Source organism: Mauremys reevesii, linkage group 1, assembly GCF_016161935.1.
Source record: "Mauremys reevesii isolate NIE-2019 linkage group 1, ASM1616193v1, whole genome shotgun sequence".
Classification (NCBI taxonomy): domain Eukaryota; kingdom Metazoa; phylum Chordata; order Testudines; family Geoemydidae; genus Mauremys; species Mauremys reevesii.
In genome coordinates, this window is record NC_052623.1 from 66,368,017 (window position 1) to 66,386,160 (window position 18,144).

General features: G+C 41.4%; 1 protein-coding gene across 21 annotated transcripts in view; it reads left to right on the forward strand.

The window, feature by feature from the left end:
• The window catches only part of ENOX1 (ecto-NOX disulfide-thiol exchanger 1), a 521,099-nt gene that overhangs the window by 453,200 nt on the left and 49,755 nt on the right, over positions 1–18,144 (forward strand). For all 21 annotated transcript variants that reach the window (XM_039485148.1, XM_039485204.1, XM_039485280.1 and 18 more), the window contains one exon: positions 10,795–10,979. In XM_039485148.1, coding sequence (XP_039341082.1) covers positions 10,795–10,979 — 185 coding nt within the window. The remainder of the gene's footprint in view (positions 1–10,794; positions 10,980–18,144) is intronic.

Genomic DNA, 18,144 nt, shown 5'->3' on the forward strand with positions numbered 1-18,144 from the left:
AGTACTAGAATAGCTGGTAATTGCCCAGATTTACTTTATATATACATATATAGTGCTAATTACATTTTCGCTAGTTATTTTGCAGTTTTCAAGCTTCCACCAGATCATTTTCTTAACGTATAAAGGATGATACAATCTATTTCCATTCTGTTTCCTAACAGTAGGAAGAGACATTTACCAGAGAATTCAATGTAATAATAATATTGCTATTATTGATTTATTATCAGAAGTATTTATAAGGTGACCATCACTGTGGTATATAAGCACCCCTTACCCTAGTGAGAACAAAGCCAAGAATGGGGATCACATAGTCAGCCACCGTCCAAAGAGGTGTGGCCAAGCTGGGACTCAGATTTATTTCTTGTAGGATCCCATACTTGAGGCATGGGCACACCACCAACAATGCCTGCCCCTGACTGCCTTGATCTACACTCTAGGAATATGTAGTTGAACTTGCTTTCTGAGAACAGTTGTCATGGTGGGGTATTGGAAAATGTATGTGAGATAACTGGATCTGTTTGGGCAGTATAGATATGTGACCAGCACCTGGAATTTTATTCAGAACTGAGCTGGCAGCCAGTGGAGATTACAGAGTCATAGGGTGAGAAGAGACCGCAAGGGTCATCTAATCTAACCCCCTGCCAAGATGCAGGATTTGTTGTGTCTAAACCATCCAAGACAGATGGCTACCCAGCCTCCTTTTGAAAACCTCCAGCAAAGGAGATTCCCCAGCTTCCCTAGGCAGTCTGTGCCATTGTCCTACTGTTCTTACAGTTAGGAAGTTTTTCCAGAATTTAATCTAAATCTGCTATGCTGTAGTTTGAACCCGTTGCCTCTTGTCCTGCCCTCTGTGGCAAGAGAGAACAACTTTTCTTCATCTTTTTTATGCCAGCCTTTTAAGTTTTTGAAGACCCCTATCATGTCCTCCCTTAATCTCCACTTTTCCAAACTAATCATATGCAGTTCCTTCAGCCTTTGTTCATATGGCTTGCATTCCAACCCTTTGATCATCTTTGTTGCTTGCTTCTGGATTCTTTCCAGTCTCTTAACACCCTTTCTATATATTGATGACCAAAACTGAACACAGTACTCCAGCTGAGGCCTCACTAGCACCAAATACAGCAATACTGTCACCTCCTGTGACTTGCGTGTTATGCCTCTGTCAAAACAACCTAAAATTGAATTTTGAATTTATTTTTTATTTTTTATTTTATTTTATTTTATTTGCAACAGCATTGCATTGCTGACTCATATTGAGGTTGTGATCCACCACAACTCTCAGATCCTTTTCAGCAGTACTGATGCCAAGCCAGTTATCACTCATTCTGTATTTGTTCATTTGGTTTTTCTTCCCTAAGTGCAGCAGCTTACATTTGTCTCTGTTGAATTCCATTTTGTTGTCTACAGCCTAGTTCTGAAGCTTATCAGGATCCCTCTGAATTTTAGCTCTATCCTCCAAAGTGTTGGCAACCCTCCCAGCTTGCTTAGTGTCGTCTGCAAATTTGATCAGTATGCTCTCTATTCCTACATCCAGGTAATTAATCAAGATGTTAAATAATACTGGACCAAGAACAAATCCCTGTGGAACCCCAATTGAGACCTCCCTCCAATGTTACATCATTCCATTAATAGTTACTCTTTGTTTGGGGTTGTTTAATCAATTATGTATCCACTTAATGGCAGCTCCACCAAGCCCACATTTCTCCAGTTTACATATCAGAATGTCATGTGGGACTGTGTCTAAAACCTTGCTGAAGTCCAGGTATATTATGTCCACTGCATTCCCCCTAACCACCAAACCAGATACCCTGTCAAAAATGGAAATCAAAATGATTTGGCATGATTTGTTCTTGGTAAATCCATACTGGCTGCCAGTGATTACCCCTTCATCCTCCAGGTATTTGCAAATTGAATGTTTTATACATTGCTTTGCTAGATTCCCAGGTATTGAAGTCAGGCTGACTGGTCTATAGTTCCCTGGCTCCTCCTTTCTCCCCTTTTTAAAGATGGACACTATGTTAGCCTTCTCTAGTCTTCTGGGATCTCTCCTGTCATCCATGAGTTTGCAAATAATATGGTCAGTGGCTCTGAGATTTCTTCCGGTAATTCCTTCAGTAGCCTCAGGTGAATAGATTCTGGCCCTGCTTATTTGAATTCATTAAAATTGGTCAGAAGATCTCTGACATGTTCTTTATTTATCTTGATCTGCATCCCTTCTCCTTTATTGTTTATGGTAACTTCACTGGTCATCTGGTCACATGTTATTTTTTGTGAGAAGACTGAAGCAAAGCAGGCATTGAGCACCTCTGCCTTCCTATCATCTTCCGTTACTAGCTCACTTTCTCCATTGAGCAGCCCACACCATCCTTGATCTTTTTTTTTTGTCTGACATATTTATAGAACCCCTTCTCGTTGTCTCTAACATTCCTTGCCAGCTGTAACTCATTCTTTGCCTTGGCTTTCCTGATTTTCTCCCTACACATTTGTGCTATTCCCATGTATATTTCTTTGGGGAAATGCTTCTCCTTCCATTTCCTGTATGTATCCCTTTTGTTTTTTAGATAACTAAAAAGCAACTTGTGCAGCCACATTGACCTCCTGTGGTTCTTCTTATCTTTCCTCTGCATCGGAATAGCTTGATGTTGAGTCTCTAGTAATACATCTTTTAGGAACTTCCTTCCTTCCAACCCCCTTCGACTCCTTTTCTTCCTAATTGGTCTTTCCATGGGACCTTGCCTACGATTTCTCTGAGTTGACTGAAACTCTAAAGTCCAAAGCTGTGATCATTTGGGATGGATGTAAAGAATAAAGTCTACACCCCCTGAGCGACTGAAGTTTTAGCACTGAAAAGTGACAGTATAGACAGTGCTTTATCGCCAGGAGCTGCACTCCCAGCAATAAAGCTACCACTGCTCATTCAGGGTGGTTTTATCACTCTCCCGGTGATAAAGTGTGACTACACTGCCCACATCATAGTGCTGCCACGGCTGCACTGTAATGGGGGCAGTGTAGACATACAAAGTTTTGATTTGCGTGTGACACACCACGTAATAAAGGTAAAAAAATATAAAGTAATTTGTGTGCCCCATAGAAGTGCTGGTAGGAGACAGAGCTGTATTTTCTGATCCCAATCAATCCTGAGATGGATTGTAAAATGTTAGTATTCTCTGTCCTATGTCAGTATTGTCTTACTGCAGTGGCTATTGCTACAAATCCTAGCCTTTCCAAGATTCTGCAGTGAAAAAGAGGTGAAGCAGTAACAGTCCTTTTTGCTGATGTTTCTGGAAAAGGATCTTTCCTCATATTAAGTGTTCTTTCTGAAGATAAATCCCTCTTAGAGTCCGCACGTTGTTTTGTAAGGAAACTCTCAAAGTTGATTGTCTGTAGATAAAAAGGGTGTTTTCCTATTAATTAATTTGGAAGAGTTATTAAGATTCAATTTTAAGAATTCCTGTCACCTTTTCAGGAATGATCTGAGTTGCTTTAATTTAAGTCCGGTAACAAGAGACCATTTATTGTTAAAATTGTGGGATTAATTTACAGTTGTTCTAGTACACCAAATTCAGTGTTATTTCTGCTTTAAAAAGTTAAATGGGTGGGTACTTTCAGTATGTTAATTACAAGTGATTATTTTGTTGTGTTGCAATTGCATTCTTTAGCTAAAGAAATGAAGGACTTTACCAGCTGTGCCTTCCCAACTTATCCGCTCTTGCTTATTCTGCCCTCTTCCCCAATACTCTGCTCCAGCAATAATGCTCAATAATAAAACTACGTGTTTGTCTACATCTACTTTCCTGGTGCCCCTTACACTTGAATGCTCGCCCCAAATCATAGAATATTAGGGTTGGAAAAGACCTCAGAAGGTCATCTAATCCAATCCCCTGCTTAAAGCAGGACCAACACCAACTAAATCGTCGCAGCTAGGGCTTTGTCAAGCCGGGCCTTAAAAACCTCTAAGGATTGAGATTACACCACCTCCCTAGGTAATCCATTGCAGTGCTTCACCACCCTCCTAGTGAAATAGTGTTTCCTGATATCCAACCTAGACCTCCCACACAGCAACTTGAGACCATTGATTCTTGTTCTGTCATCTGCCACCACTGAGAACAGCTTAGCTCCATACTCTTTGGGATCGCCCTTCAGGTAGTTGAAGGCTGCTATCAAATCTCCCCTCACTCTTCTCTTCTGTAGACTAAATAACCCCAGTTCCCTCAGCCTCTCCTTGTAAGTCATGTGCCCCAGCCCCCTAATCATTTCCGTTGCCCTCCACTGGACTCTCTCCAATTTGTCCACATCCCTTCTGTAGTGAAGGGACTAAAACTGGACGCAATACTCCAGGTGTGACTTCACCAGTGGCAAATAGAGGGGAATAATCACTTCCCTGGATCTGCTGGCAATGCTCCAACTGATACAGCCCAATATGCCATTGGCCTTCTTTGCAACAAGGGCACACTTCTGACTCATATCCAGCTTCTCGTCCACTGTAATCCCTAGGTTCTTTTCTGCAGAACTTCTGCTTAGCCAGTCGGTCCCAGCCTGTAGCAGTGCATGGGATTCTTCCTTCTTAAGTGCAGGACTCTGCACTTGTCCTTGTTGAACCTCATCAGATTTCTTTTGACCCAATCCTCCAATTTGTCTCATGACTCGCTGATAACATGAAGCCTACAAGTAGTTATCTATTATTCACGGCTTGCTAAAGGACTGGGGGTAACAAGACAAAATCCCTCACCAAAGGCTCTTAAGCAAAGTAAGCTGTCATGGGATAAGAGGTAAGGTCCTCTCATGGATCAATAACTGGTTAAAAGGTATGAAACAAAGGGTAAGAATAAATGGTGAGTTTTCAGAGTGGAGAGAGGTAAATAGTGGTGTCCCCCAGGGGCCTGTACTGGGACCAGTGCTGTTCAACATATTCATAAATTATCTGGAAATAGGGGTAAACAGTGAGGTGGCAAAATTTACAGATGATACAAAACTACTCAAGATAGTTAAATCCCAAGCAGACTGCAAAAAGCTACAAAAGGATCTCACAAAACTGGGTGACTGGGCAACAAAATGGTAATTGAAATTCAATGTTGATAAATGCAAAGTAATGCACATTGGAAAATATAATCCCAACTATACATATAAAATGATGGGGTTTAAATTAGCTGTTACCACTCAAGAAAGAGATCTTGGAATCATTGTGGATAGTTCTCTGAAAACATACACTCAATGTTCAGCGGCAGTCAAAAAAGCAAACAGAATGTTGGGAATTGCTAAGAAAGGGATAGATAATAAGACAGAAAATATCATATTACCTCTATATAAATCCATAGTATGCCCACATCTTTGATGCTGTGTGCAGATGTGGTCGCCCCATCTCAAAAAAGATATATTGGAATTAGAAAAGGTTCAGAAAAGGGCAACAAAATTATTAAGGGTATGGAATGGCTGCCGTATGAGGAGAGATTAATAAGACTCGGACTTTTCAGTTTGGAAAAGAGATGATTAAGGGGGGGATAGGATAGAGGTCTATAAAATCATGACTGGTGTGGAGAAAGTAAATAAGGAAGTGTTATTTACTCCTTCTCATAACACAAGAACTAGGGGTCCCCAAATGAAATTAATAGGCAGTGGGTTTAAAATAAATGAAAGGAAGTATTTCTTCACACAACACACAGTCAGCCGGTAGAACTCCTTGCCAGAGGATGTTGTGAAGGCCAAGACTATAACAGGATTAAAAAAAGAACTAGATAATTTCATGGAGGATAGGTCCATCAATGGCTATTAGCCAGGATGGGCAGGGATGGTGTCCCTAGCGTCTGTTTGCCAGAAGCTGGGAATGGGGGACAGGGGATGGATCACTTGATGATTACTTGTTCTGTTCATTCCTTCTGGGGCACCTGGCATTGGCCACTGGCAGAAGACAGGATACTGGATGAGATGGACCTTTGGTCTGACCCAGTACAGTCGTTCTTATGTTCTCGTGTTCTTAACAATTTTTTAAATGATTTAGACCCCTCAAGGTATCCTGTGTAATTCATGATCTTACTACTGCTACCCTCATGTTCTCTCCCCCATTTCCTCTTATTGTCTGTGACATTCATCTGTTGTGCCTTGTCTTCAATTAGTTTGTAAGCACTTTGGGACCTGGATCGTGTCTTTCTATGTATTTGTCCAATGCCTAGAACAATGAGGCACCAGCCCTGATTGGGACTTCTTGGTACTATTGAATTACAAATAATAATTGAATACTGAGATTCTGCTAAGTGACGAGAACTGTTCACGAGTATTATAAGCGCTCATGTTTCTAAAAAAACAGAAAGTATGTTGTTTCCTATGGTAAAGAGTCACTTGTAACTGTTCAAACAGTGTGTGTTACTTGATCCTTGCCCAAGAGTTATTCTTAAAATGTTGAAGGTGATAATATACAGCTCAGAATAAAATGTTTAGGTCTGTGGGGTTAGCTGTCTGGGTCAGGTAGCTAAAGATTAATTCAAACTTCACAAGCCTCCTTGTAACTAGCTTCTAATAACTTCGATGCGGATAGCAAATACTCTATAGCATTGCTTATACCTGTCACGTGAATTGGCAACCAGTATTGTCACCTGCAGGTGATTCTTACAATGTTTAATGGGCTCTTGTTCAGCCCACTTGCCAAACAGCAGTCAGCAGCATTGCACACTAAGCCTCAAATCCTCTCCCAGGCACCCAGCTCCAATAAATGGGCTGAGCATATCCCCCGGAGAAAGGGGGGAAGGAGTATTCCACCAGGGCCACATGTCTACACAGCCAACAGCAGTGAGCCTCTGGCTTGTGGCTTATGGCTCAGGCTGGAGCTTGAGCTCCGAAGACCAGGGCAGGAGTGGGCTTCAGAGTCCAAGTTCCAACCTGAGCTGCAACTTCAAAGCAATGTCTACACAGCCATTTGTATCGCAGTTGTGTGAGCCTGAGTCTGTCGACCTGGGCTCAGAGGCTTGCTGTCAGTGGCTGTGTTGACACACCCGCTGGCAGTGAAAATATCCACAGCTGTTATTCCGGCCAGGATAGGCTGTGAGGTCCTAGCACCTGAACTCCATCAGAGATAACAAGCCAACAGCTGTACAGACCCAGTCCCTTCCATCTGTGCAACAGCTTTCGGGGATTTCTCTTGGAGCTGGGTTAGGTGATGCACAGGAGATGCACATTCTTCCCATTGCCTCCCCAAAGCAGTGGAAAAGTACAGGTTCTGTTGCATTAGTGTCCCTTCTGTACCTAACAGAGTGGGAGGTTATCCACTGGTTAAAGTTTCTGTGTGGAAGTCAAGGTTAACCCAGTGATGGTGCATAGCACTGTGTAATGACTCTAGCTAACCATAAAGTGATGTCTGCTGGGCAGCATGAATATACTAGTTTATACATTTAGTTGCCTCGGTACACTGAAAAGAAGTGCAAAACTGCAACATTTGGAAGTTTGGTTCAGGCCTCTCTCTCTGAATTAGAGGAGCAAATTTAGAAAAATACTTTCTATTGGACTGGAGGTTTGTGTTTGCTTAGCCTATTTTTCTCAGATGTAGTTATTTGGTTGTTATGAAAAAAGCTTCTGTCCTCTTAGTTGCCCATTAGACTCCTCACAACAATTTCTTGAGGGTAAATTTTATCATGGAAGAATGATTACATGCTTTTCAAAACAATTTAATATGATATAGCAATTCTGAGGCTGCAGCTAAATCTTCCAGAGAGATGCTGTGGAGGAGCCAAATTAGACGCAACAATGAACTTATAGGTGTATTTTAATGACTACATTATATTTGCAATAAGGTATTTGTATTGTTTGCAAAATAATAGAAATTAATTGGGTCAAAGAAAGGTTTGTCCTGTCAAAAGTAAAGTATTTTTATTGCTAAAGATGTATTGAGATCGCCTGTTCAGACAACAAACTAGTTTGACAAAGATTTTGAGTCATGTTATTTGCGATTACACAGGATACAAGGGACTCTTAATGCAGCAAGGTCTGTTCAAGAGAGGCCTGAAGTGGTGTTAATATGTAATTAAGTGGTGGTGGTGTTAATATATTAAGTGGTGTTAAGTTAAGTGGTGTTAATATATAATTTCTTATCCTCTGGAAAGTAGCCATATTGTTACTGTCGATGGCAAGTAAAATTCTGTAATATCAAGCTTGAAATCATTTAATCAGGTTTGTGCTCTTATTACAAAATGCGGATAGAATTTTGGAGGGTTTTTTTTAATTGCAGCTATTTCATAGTGATATCACAGTCCAATAATAAAGATAGGACTGCATCATACTTTGCTAAGCCAAATGACCATTGTTGTTGCCAAGTATAAGAATGGTCAAGAGTAAAGTTCTTCTCTAGGACGTTAACAGTATCCCTGAAATAACAGCTGTCACACTTCCCTATGTGTATTTATGCTCAGATAATTTGTTTAAATAGTGTTCTTGGTATATGCTTTATAGCCTTCCACATTTTGCTATACAAATTTAGGCTTATATTGCAGACTGTGCAATTCATTTGGCAAATGTAATTTCCATCCCTGCATACTAATCGATTTCTTCACAAACACCTGTTGTCAGTTATGATAATAAAAATGCCATTCTAAATTGAAAAGGGGCCAAATGGAGCTTCTTAAGGAAATGACTTCAGTATCTTTCAATGCGGCTAATGTAGTAAAGTTCTTGTAGTGCCAAGTCTGGTTGTCGTTGGGGTTTTTTTTTTTTTTTATTATTTTTATTTTTTGAGCATTTGCATTTTATATAATTTTGCTCTACTACATCATTTCTCTGTCTAAATGATTCCTTGTAACCGGAGAATTCGCAGGGAGGCAGGAGTGTAGTTTCCACATTTCCTCTCTCTTGGGACCAAATCCAAAAAGCTTTACTTAGGCGAAACTCCCTAGCATAACAGGGCCTTAATCCTGACTGGAACCTCTGGGTGCTACCATAGTATAAATATTAAACAGTCACGTCAGTTTCTATAACATTGCTGGGCAAATGCTGTGAAGTCAATAAAGTTTTGCCAATTTAAGAACTTCAGAATTCTGCCTTTGCACTGGATGTCAGTTTCTTACCTAAAATCTATGTCTAATTTTAGCAGCCAGTCTATGAAGTGATTGAAATTTAGAGCAACAATTTATGGCCTCGTCTCTCTAACCTCTTGTTGACTATGCCCCCATCAAATGCTAATGTACACAGAACAAAACTGTTTTCAGCACCATTATGCCTTCCCACACTCAGAAATTTCGTGCCTGTTTTCAGAAATACTGAATCTCTAGTGGAGGTCAGCAGACATTTTTACCTCCATATGTGACTCAGTGGTAGAATGCATACATCTCAGCTCCACTGCAGCGTATGCTATCAGTTGTACAAGTATGACTGCACCATTGCTGAGACACAGGTAAGAAACTGTCAAGAGCAGATACTGCCCTTGTAGAAAAAAAATGAATGATTTCCATGTTACATCAGGGCTCTAGCACACTTTCAGAATCAGTGTCAAAAATTCATTCACAGCTAAACTGTTGTCAACACTAGTTTGAGGTGGTGGGGTAGGAAGAGAATCATTGCTGACATCTGTTGTCAGTAATAGGTCATTTTCTGAAGTCTCTCTTAGGACATTTCTCTTGGGCAGTGGTTCTCAACCTCTGTCCTTACCGTCAGCACTCTTCTCCCAACCTTTACACATCTGGCCACATCTGTCCTCCCATTTAGCAATATCAGAAAGGCAAGGTTGTCATGACCCCCTAACACCTATCTGCAATTGCCATGCGTATCCCAACCTCCATGTCAAGAAATCCTGCTTTAGGATATTTATATAAGGCCTTGTCTGCACTAAAGAACTGAACCATTTGTTACTGAACCAGATTAAGTGTAAAGAATTAAGTGTCTCCACGCTAGTCATACCAAACTGGTTTGTTTTGCCCCATATCCACACTTGTGCTGTCCTGAACTATTTCATTTGCAATTCCTTTTGTCTCACAATTCACAACTAGCTCCCAGAAGTAGTGCATCCTGGGAGATGTCACAAGGCCACTTAGGGCTTAACTAAACAGAAACGCTCAGGGAAGTGAATTAAGATAAATCGAATTTAGGACATTTTGATTCAGAATAAGACTTTTCCACACAGGAATTAAATGCAATTTAACTAACTCACTTTAATTTGGATGAACTTTCCTGAGTGTCCCCCTTTAGACAAGCCCTTAGTGTACTGTGGGGTATTAATAGGGAGGACTAGTTGGACCATTTCAGCTTGTCTGTGTTCACTCTGGCACTAAACCAGTTGAAATTGAACCAATGAAGCTGTGAGAGTTTATTAGTCCTGCTATTTCTAATGAGCTACTAGACTCTTTGTAAACCATTAGCAGACCGTTTGAGATGTTCCTCTGTGTGGTGGACTCTCCAGACCCAGAGTGGCAATGCAGACTTGAGCTGCATCCACACTACAAAATGCCTGGGCTCTGACCCACATCACAGCGGGACTCAGGCTCTGACGCTCCCTCCAGCAGGGTTCATAGGCCCCAGCCAAGAGGATTTCCTGACCCAAGTCAGACTCATTTCTGTGTGGATGGAAGGGGCGCTGGGGCATGAACCTGAGTCAGAGTTTGGGCTTAGTGTGCTGTGTAGAATCCAAAATGCTCTACAAATGTTCTTAAGGCTTTAACCAATTTAATTTCTCTAGACCAACCTAAGAGTGGAGTGTTTACCTTGTATATATTTATGCTGCATCCCCTTTTGTCTGAACAATGCCCTCTATGTTATTTGCCAGCAAATGAGTCATCATATTGATTATTTATTTATTTTTTTGGCATGTTCATTTTCTCATAGCTCTAACAGCCCAAGCTTATGCACTGAAGGAAGAGAATGACAGCCTCCGATGGCAGCTGGATGCTTACAGAAATGAAGTGGAGCTTCTAAAACAAGAGAAAGGACAACTCTTTCGGACCGAAGAAAGTCTCACAAAGGACCAACAGTTGAAATTCCTGCAGCAGACAATGCAAGGCATGCAGCAGGTACGATGAGTCAATTTTTAATGTCTTTTCTCAATAATGTATACGCAAAAGGGGCATTTTTGGTTAGGAAAAAAGCACTGCAAATTTTTGCACCGCTAAAATCAGTTTTTGTAAGATGCTAAGGGACCTGACAATGATTTCTTTGCATACTCAAATGCCTGTTGATTTCTGCAGGCTGTTTTGGGTGTATAAGGATGGCAGCATCAGGCCACAGGGATTAAAGACCTGCTGACAAAGGGGATGTCTACACTGCGGTCAGAGGTGTGATTGCAGCATGGGTTGGCCTAGCTCTGCAAGAAGGTAGCGGGTTTAAGAAGTCTTTTCCAACCTACCATGGCCAGTGCCCCAAAGGTAGGAGGTCAGGTATGGGTCATAGCCCCACCATCCTTAAACAGCATCAGAGCTGTGCAGTGCGCACAGGGGAGAGAACACACAGTACTACTGCAAAGGCTGTAGCAAGGACTGCTGTGGCCCATGCTCCCACGACACTTCTAAAGACACTTGTCCATGTCCTCAGCAAGTGTAAATTGACATGCCACCACTGAAGTCAGTGGCGCTAGATTGACTTGCACTAGCTGAGGCCCTGGCCCATTGTGACTGAGTGAGACATAATGTCTCCAGAAGCTGCTGCTGGTGTAGTACACCTCCACTTCCCCTCTACTGTGGCCAGTGGCTTAAAGCCACAGACTGGCCCTTTATTTCTTAGTCTCTTCTGTTTCCAAAATGTCAATCAGCTCCCACTTCTGATATTATTGTTGGAAGTCGTAAATCCCCTCTCTGTGACATTGCAGTTAGTAGTCATTGTGAGGCCCCAGACTTACGCCTTCTGACCAGGAGTGAGCTTCAGTACAGCTCTGTACATGAACACCCAGATCTCACCTTTCTTTTACAATATTGGGAGAATTTGTGGCCTAAGTGAATAATTTCTTAATAAAATATATGAGAATTAATAAATTAGGCATTAGTTGCTCTTCCAATTCAGGTATAAAAAAAGAAGCTAAAGTGTCTTAGGCCTTCAAGCACTTAAGTACATGCTTTAAGCATGTGAATAATCTCTTCCTTACTTAAGCACATGCTTAAGTGTCGCTGACTTCATTAATGTTAAGCACATGAACACATGCTTTGCTAAATCTGAGCTTTAGTGCCTGTTCTCGATTGCCCTGCACTTTGTATACTCATTCACACCAGTACAAATGGGTATAAGCTGCTACCAAATCCAAGTGGTAGTGATTTTACACTCACTTGCCACTGGTTTAGATTGTCACCTGAGGTGCAAGGGCACAAGAGAATCAGGCCCTGGAATTCTAATTGAATTAGTATTGAAACTTCAGCTAGATATCAATATTGTTAATCAAGCGTGTTAAGAGAAAGCCCATCGCTTATTATCCACTATCTAGCTGTGTCACAGCAACTGCAGTTTTCCATCCTCCATGTTTTTTTAAATCTTTGACATTTTGATGTGAGTTTTCGAATTTTTTGCTACTTTGGCATCTGGGATCAAGCCAACCAACTTCCTATGCGGGAGGATTACAAAAGGTTCAAGAAGTTGGAAAAGGGGCTATGGGGAAGCTGATTTGAGGATATGCTGAGGATTGCAGAGATCAGGAGTTTTGTTGGGAAGTTGTTAGCAGGTTCAACAGCAGAATGGAGCTGAGTTGGGTCACTTTTGCGGACAATTTTAATGGGTTTGAGTAGATCAGTGTTTCTCAAACTGGGATCGCCACTTGTGTAGGGAAAGCCCCGGCGGGCCAGGCCGGTTTGTTTACCTGCCCCGTCCGCAGGTCCAGCTGATTACAGCTCCCACTGGCCACAGTTCATCGCTGCAGGCCAATGGGGGCTGCTGGAAGCGTTGGCCAGTAAGTCCCTCAGCCCACACTACTTCCAGCAGGTCCCATTGGCCTGGAGCAGCGAACCGTGGCCAGTGGGAGCCGCGATCGGCCGGGCCTGTGGACGGGGCAGGTAAACAAACCGGCCTGGCCCGCCAGGGGCTTTCCCTACACAAGCAGTGACTCCAGTTTGAGAAACACTGGAGTAGATGGGTTTGGGTTGTTAGTAGCACTTGTGACACCTCATGACCTTTACACTTTTCCTGTGATTCATCCAGGAATATTTAGAAATTGGCCTCTCATTTAGGTAGAACCTATAGAGTCTGCGTTTGGTTTTCAGAAATGCTGAAGATTGACAGCTTTAATTGAAATCCATCAGCATAGCATGTGTACAGCACCTATGAAAATCAGGCTCTATATAAAATATTAAACTCACATCCAGGTCTTGGCTAGTAATGGTTTAACAAGAAGACCTCTCTCATTCCCTTTTATCTTGTTGTATATATTATATTTAATTTAAGACAAGATGAACTGGTTTCCACCGAGTTCCTGAGCCCTACCTGTACATTAAAAAATGTGTTCCTCATCCTTCTTCCTTTCCATTCACACTCACTTCCCTCCGCATCCCACCCCCTCCTCCCTCTCACTTTGAAAACTAAAGAATAATTGATTTGAGCTACAGTTGAAGAGCAGGTCTGGCTGAGAAAATGGATGCATTTTGAGCATCAAGGAATTTTCTGGGCACAGACTTGGTGCCAAACAGTAGCAAATAATGCAACACTGATATATTTTTAATGCACTCCAATTATCTGGTGATTTTTCAGGTTTCTTTTGCACACTTCCAGGACTGATGAAATGAGTGATTATTTTCTCTTCTCTCATCACTTCTGTTGCTCAAAAGCATTATCAGCAAAATCCCATAGAGATTTGCTCATGAAGTATACCATATGGGCAGTCATAGCAATCTAGCAATTTATGTTGTCGAAAAATGTGTAATAGCAGCTTAGGCATTGAAGTTATGTGTTTTTGAGTTAACTCCCTCCATGAATTTGTGTCACCATCTAATTTCATACCCACTATGAAGTCTCAAACAAATGGAAATAATGTCTTGTATCCATGGTAACAAACGAGGTACACTTTACCTGATCTTAAGATGGAAATTGAATTAACTTGTCACTACTATATAGGTGTTGTTAGCTTCCATGTATTTCTATATGGGGATGCACACACAAAATATATACCTTTTCAAATTGCTCTTTATTTGAGCATCTCACTTCTGGAAACGATGTAAGGAAACTATATGATCAGAGAGATTTTGCTATCAGAATGTTATTCCAGTGTTGTTTTGGGTGAATACCCAGGTCTTCAGATGCAGACCCACTTTTTGCATCTGAAGAAGTGTTATTCACTCAGGTGCTATATTTGAATCTTGTATGATCAGAGAGATTTTGCTATCAGAATGTTATTCCAGTGTTGTTTTGGGGAACAGGTTAGATATTTTAGGATCGAATGTTAATCACTCAGTGCTATATTTGAATCTTGCCTTCCTAACGTGAAATGATTGAAAATGCCCAGACAACAGGACATGGGTTTTTACCATATAGAGATTATAGATGACATATATTCTGAGTGATGCTGAAACTCATTTTGATTAATTTTTAATGCATACCAGATGACCTTATGAATTCCTTAGAGAATTATTTATCAGACTATTAACAGTATTGGCCTGTAGACTGTCCTATAGTGTGGACCTTGTGCTGTGTCCTCACACTACCTTGGGAACATTATTTCAGTTGAGACTTATGAAGAACAGGACTGAGGGTTTGACTTGGCCGTCTTTAGGAAGAGTCACAGGGAAGTCATACTGAACAAAGGAAATGTCACAAAAACATAGTTAAAAATACTAAGAGCAAAAGGATTAGCCTGCAAAAGAACCTTTGTTCTGCTATTTACAATGCAAACAATTCAAACAGTGCAAATGCTGTGATAACAAATGGCCACTTTGAACCCAGGTCTTAGACAGAACCGTCCTCTACTTGCCAGGGCATTTGGGTTGTTTTGCTGCGCATCCTGCATCTCCCACTGAAGTCACTGGGAGTTGGAGGTGCCCAACACTTGTCAGGTTTCAGGCTCTTCCTCAAAGGTACTTAGATGAAATCAATGGAAGTTAGATACCTAAATACCTTAGAGGAACTAGATCCTACGCTGTAAATTGGTTGATTATGGACCTTGCCATTACGTGCATTTCATTCATCATAAAGGATGCCATCATTATGTAGCAAATAGTAATAACTATTGGTGGGATTTTCAAAAGCACTCAGCATTCACCTAACTTTGCTGGAGCGCACTGGAGTTTGACCATTCACTTTAATGGGAGCTGAGTTTAGGCCAATGCTGGGCGCTTTTGAAAAGTCCACACTATTCTTCTAGACGTTGCTCTATCAGAGTTAAATTATGTAAGCCAAACTCCATCATAGTTGGAATGAAAAATATTGTCTTTTACCTAGAGGCAGAGGGGAAAATGTATATCATCATGCAGGAGCACCACCAGCTTTTTTGGCGCCCTAGGCAGCGGAAGGTCCCGCCCCCAAAATGCCGCCCCGACAGAGGCAGCGGAAGGTCCCACCCCCGAAATACCGCCGACAACTGGGGCGGCCGAAGATCTGGCAGCCGTGGTCGCCGCCCCCAAAATGTTAGTGCCCGGTCGCCTAATGGGTTGCGCTGGCCCTGTCATCATGATCCCATTGACTTCAGCGGACGGGGGCTGAGAGCATATTTCTTCACAGGGATGAGTTCAGTAAATTGTAGGATGGATGTATTTGAGACCTTTTTCTTCACTTCTTTCTTGTGGTTGATCCACTATCTAAACTCCCATGAACCTCAATCACATTCATTCCATTCACTCACATGCAAACTTTCCCAAATGTCAGAAGTCACAGATACTTTTGTAAAAGCCTGAAAATTGCAGAATCCAGGTCTGTCATGACAACTATAACAACCCATTCATCCTTAGGTGTGAATGTTCCAGCCACAGATGAATGCTAAGAATCATAGCGTGATCAGGTGGATGGGGCTTATTGTGGGTTATATTCATTACTATATCCTGACTACAGAAGGGCTTATTTATTCTGTTTTATCCTTCCACTCCGTACTCACTAAACATTTACTCAACATGTCGCCCAGCATACACACGATCAAGATTAACCTGTTTCTTCTAAAAATGCAGTATTAGAAAGGGGAGTAACTAAAGAGAAAAAAATATCACCCTTATATTCACTTTTTACCTGCTGAATAAATAGACTAGAGTGATTAAGTTGAAAATATTTTTATTGCTCTCCAGAGTATGAATCTTAATTTGATCTATAAATTTACAAAGAGCAACAGCATTAGCAAAAACCTGGTATTACTGAATGACATTTGAATTGTGAAAACAAGTAACCCTGTTTCTGGGAAGGGGGAGGAAGGGGCCCAGTAACAGTATGTCTGTTCTACAAGGGCTACATCTGTACAGATGCAGCACTGCAGCTATATCACTGTAGTGTAAATACTTACTACCACAACAGAAGGGGGTTTTCCATCACTGTAGTAAATCCACCCCCGGAGGAGGAAGTAGCTAGGTCAATGGAACATTTCTTCTGTCCACCTAGCTGCATACACATTGGGAGTTAGAGCCACCTAACTGCATTGTACAGGGTGTGAAATTTTTCACAGCCTTGAGTGACATAGCTAGGTCAACCTAAGTTTAAGTGTAGACCAGACCAAAGGATGCTTAAGCACTCTTTCCTTTACACTTTGAATTTAACATCCCATTAGGTTTACCATCAAATACCTACCTGCTGCTGTTTATATTTAAACAATAATTATTATTATTAATAAAGTGCACCTATAGGTTTACAGTACAATGATGTATTTTATCTCAGAATGGGAGACTGGAGTTTTCATCCAAATGTGGCAACCCCTACCTAAGGCATTGTTTACTGTGGGCGTTTCCCCCTAAAATTTCCTACTGTAGCTATCACCAGTTCAACTTCACAAGTCCTATCAGCAATGGAAGTGTTAGTGTAAATAAGGCCCCATTGAGGTTTTAACTACCAAGTCATCTAGATCTGTTCTGAGATGTAGATGACTTGGTAATTGTACCCTGACAGCTGCCACCAGTGATGGACCTGAAGTGGTGGCAACAGCAGTAGAGAATTTTAGGGGAAAAAGCCTAAGGTAGACACCTCAGTAGAAAGCACACTGACTGATGTTTACATGAAGATTATAATCTAGCCCTCTTGCAGGAAATCCTTAAACACTAAACCTCTCCCGCTGGTTACATTCTTCTTAGCTTTAGGGTGGAATTTTCAAAAGCATTTGATGTTGGCCTAATTCTGCTCCCATGAAGTCAATGGAAGCAAAGTTAGGCCAAGGCTGAGCACTTCTGAAAACTCCAGCCTTAGTGGTGAATACTCATTTCTTTAAAGATGAATGGTAAAATTAAAATTCATGGCAAATTTGAGTCAGCTCAATACATGAACCTTTGCAAAGTACAGTAGACCAGTAATTTTTATCTACACCAACTTCAAGGCTTTCTATTCATCTCTGTAGTTTCTCTAGACTCAATGTGTAAGATTTTTTTTTAACTTTGCTTTAAAGATCAATCAAATATTTCTTTTTTGAAAAAGAAAATCTAAAATCTAAGTGGGTTTGTTAAAAGTGAGCATGCTTTGGTTATGGAGAAGTGGTTTTATGCAATTTGTGGTCACATGGAGAAATAGACATACTTATACATATTATTCAGTGCTCTGCTTTTGTAGAATGAAATTGTCATCCCTTCTAAGTACAAAACAAATGTATGAAATTGAAGCCTGATTAATGTCTCATTCTGTGTGTGTGTGCACGCGCACGCGCACGCCTGTCTGCCTGTCTTGGGCTCAGCCCTGCCCTCTGCTGTGCAGCATTGAGACCTTCACACTCAAGATGTCAGCAGGACAGCATATAATACAGTAATATGCACCAAGAGGTAGGCCTGCCTAATGTCCTTACCTATGGGGGCATGCTTGTCCCACCCCAAATAAAAAAACACAGCTTAACATGCATGCTGCTACCAGCAGCATCAGCAAATGTTGAGTGTGCACTTTGTTCCTGGTCAGAAGACCAGCAAGGTTCACTGCTAAGGGTGGAGCCCTGGCCAGCTGGAGCCGGTAGCAGAGAATGCAAAGGGCTCTTAATCAGCACTGTGCCAGGTCAGGATTTAGATCCTTCTTCCATTACAAATCTCATCAGCCTCCCAGATAGTGAGATCCTAATGTATTCTGCAAAGTGGGCAGGGCTGGGGAACAAGAGGGCTAAGTGCC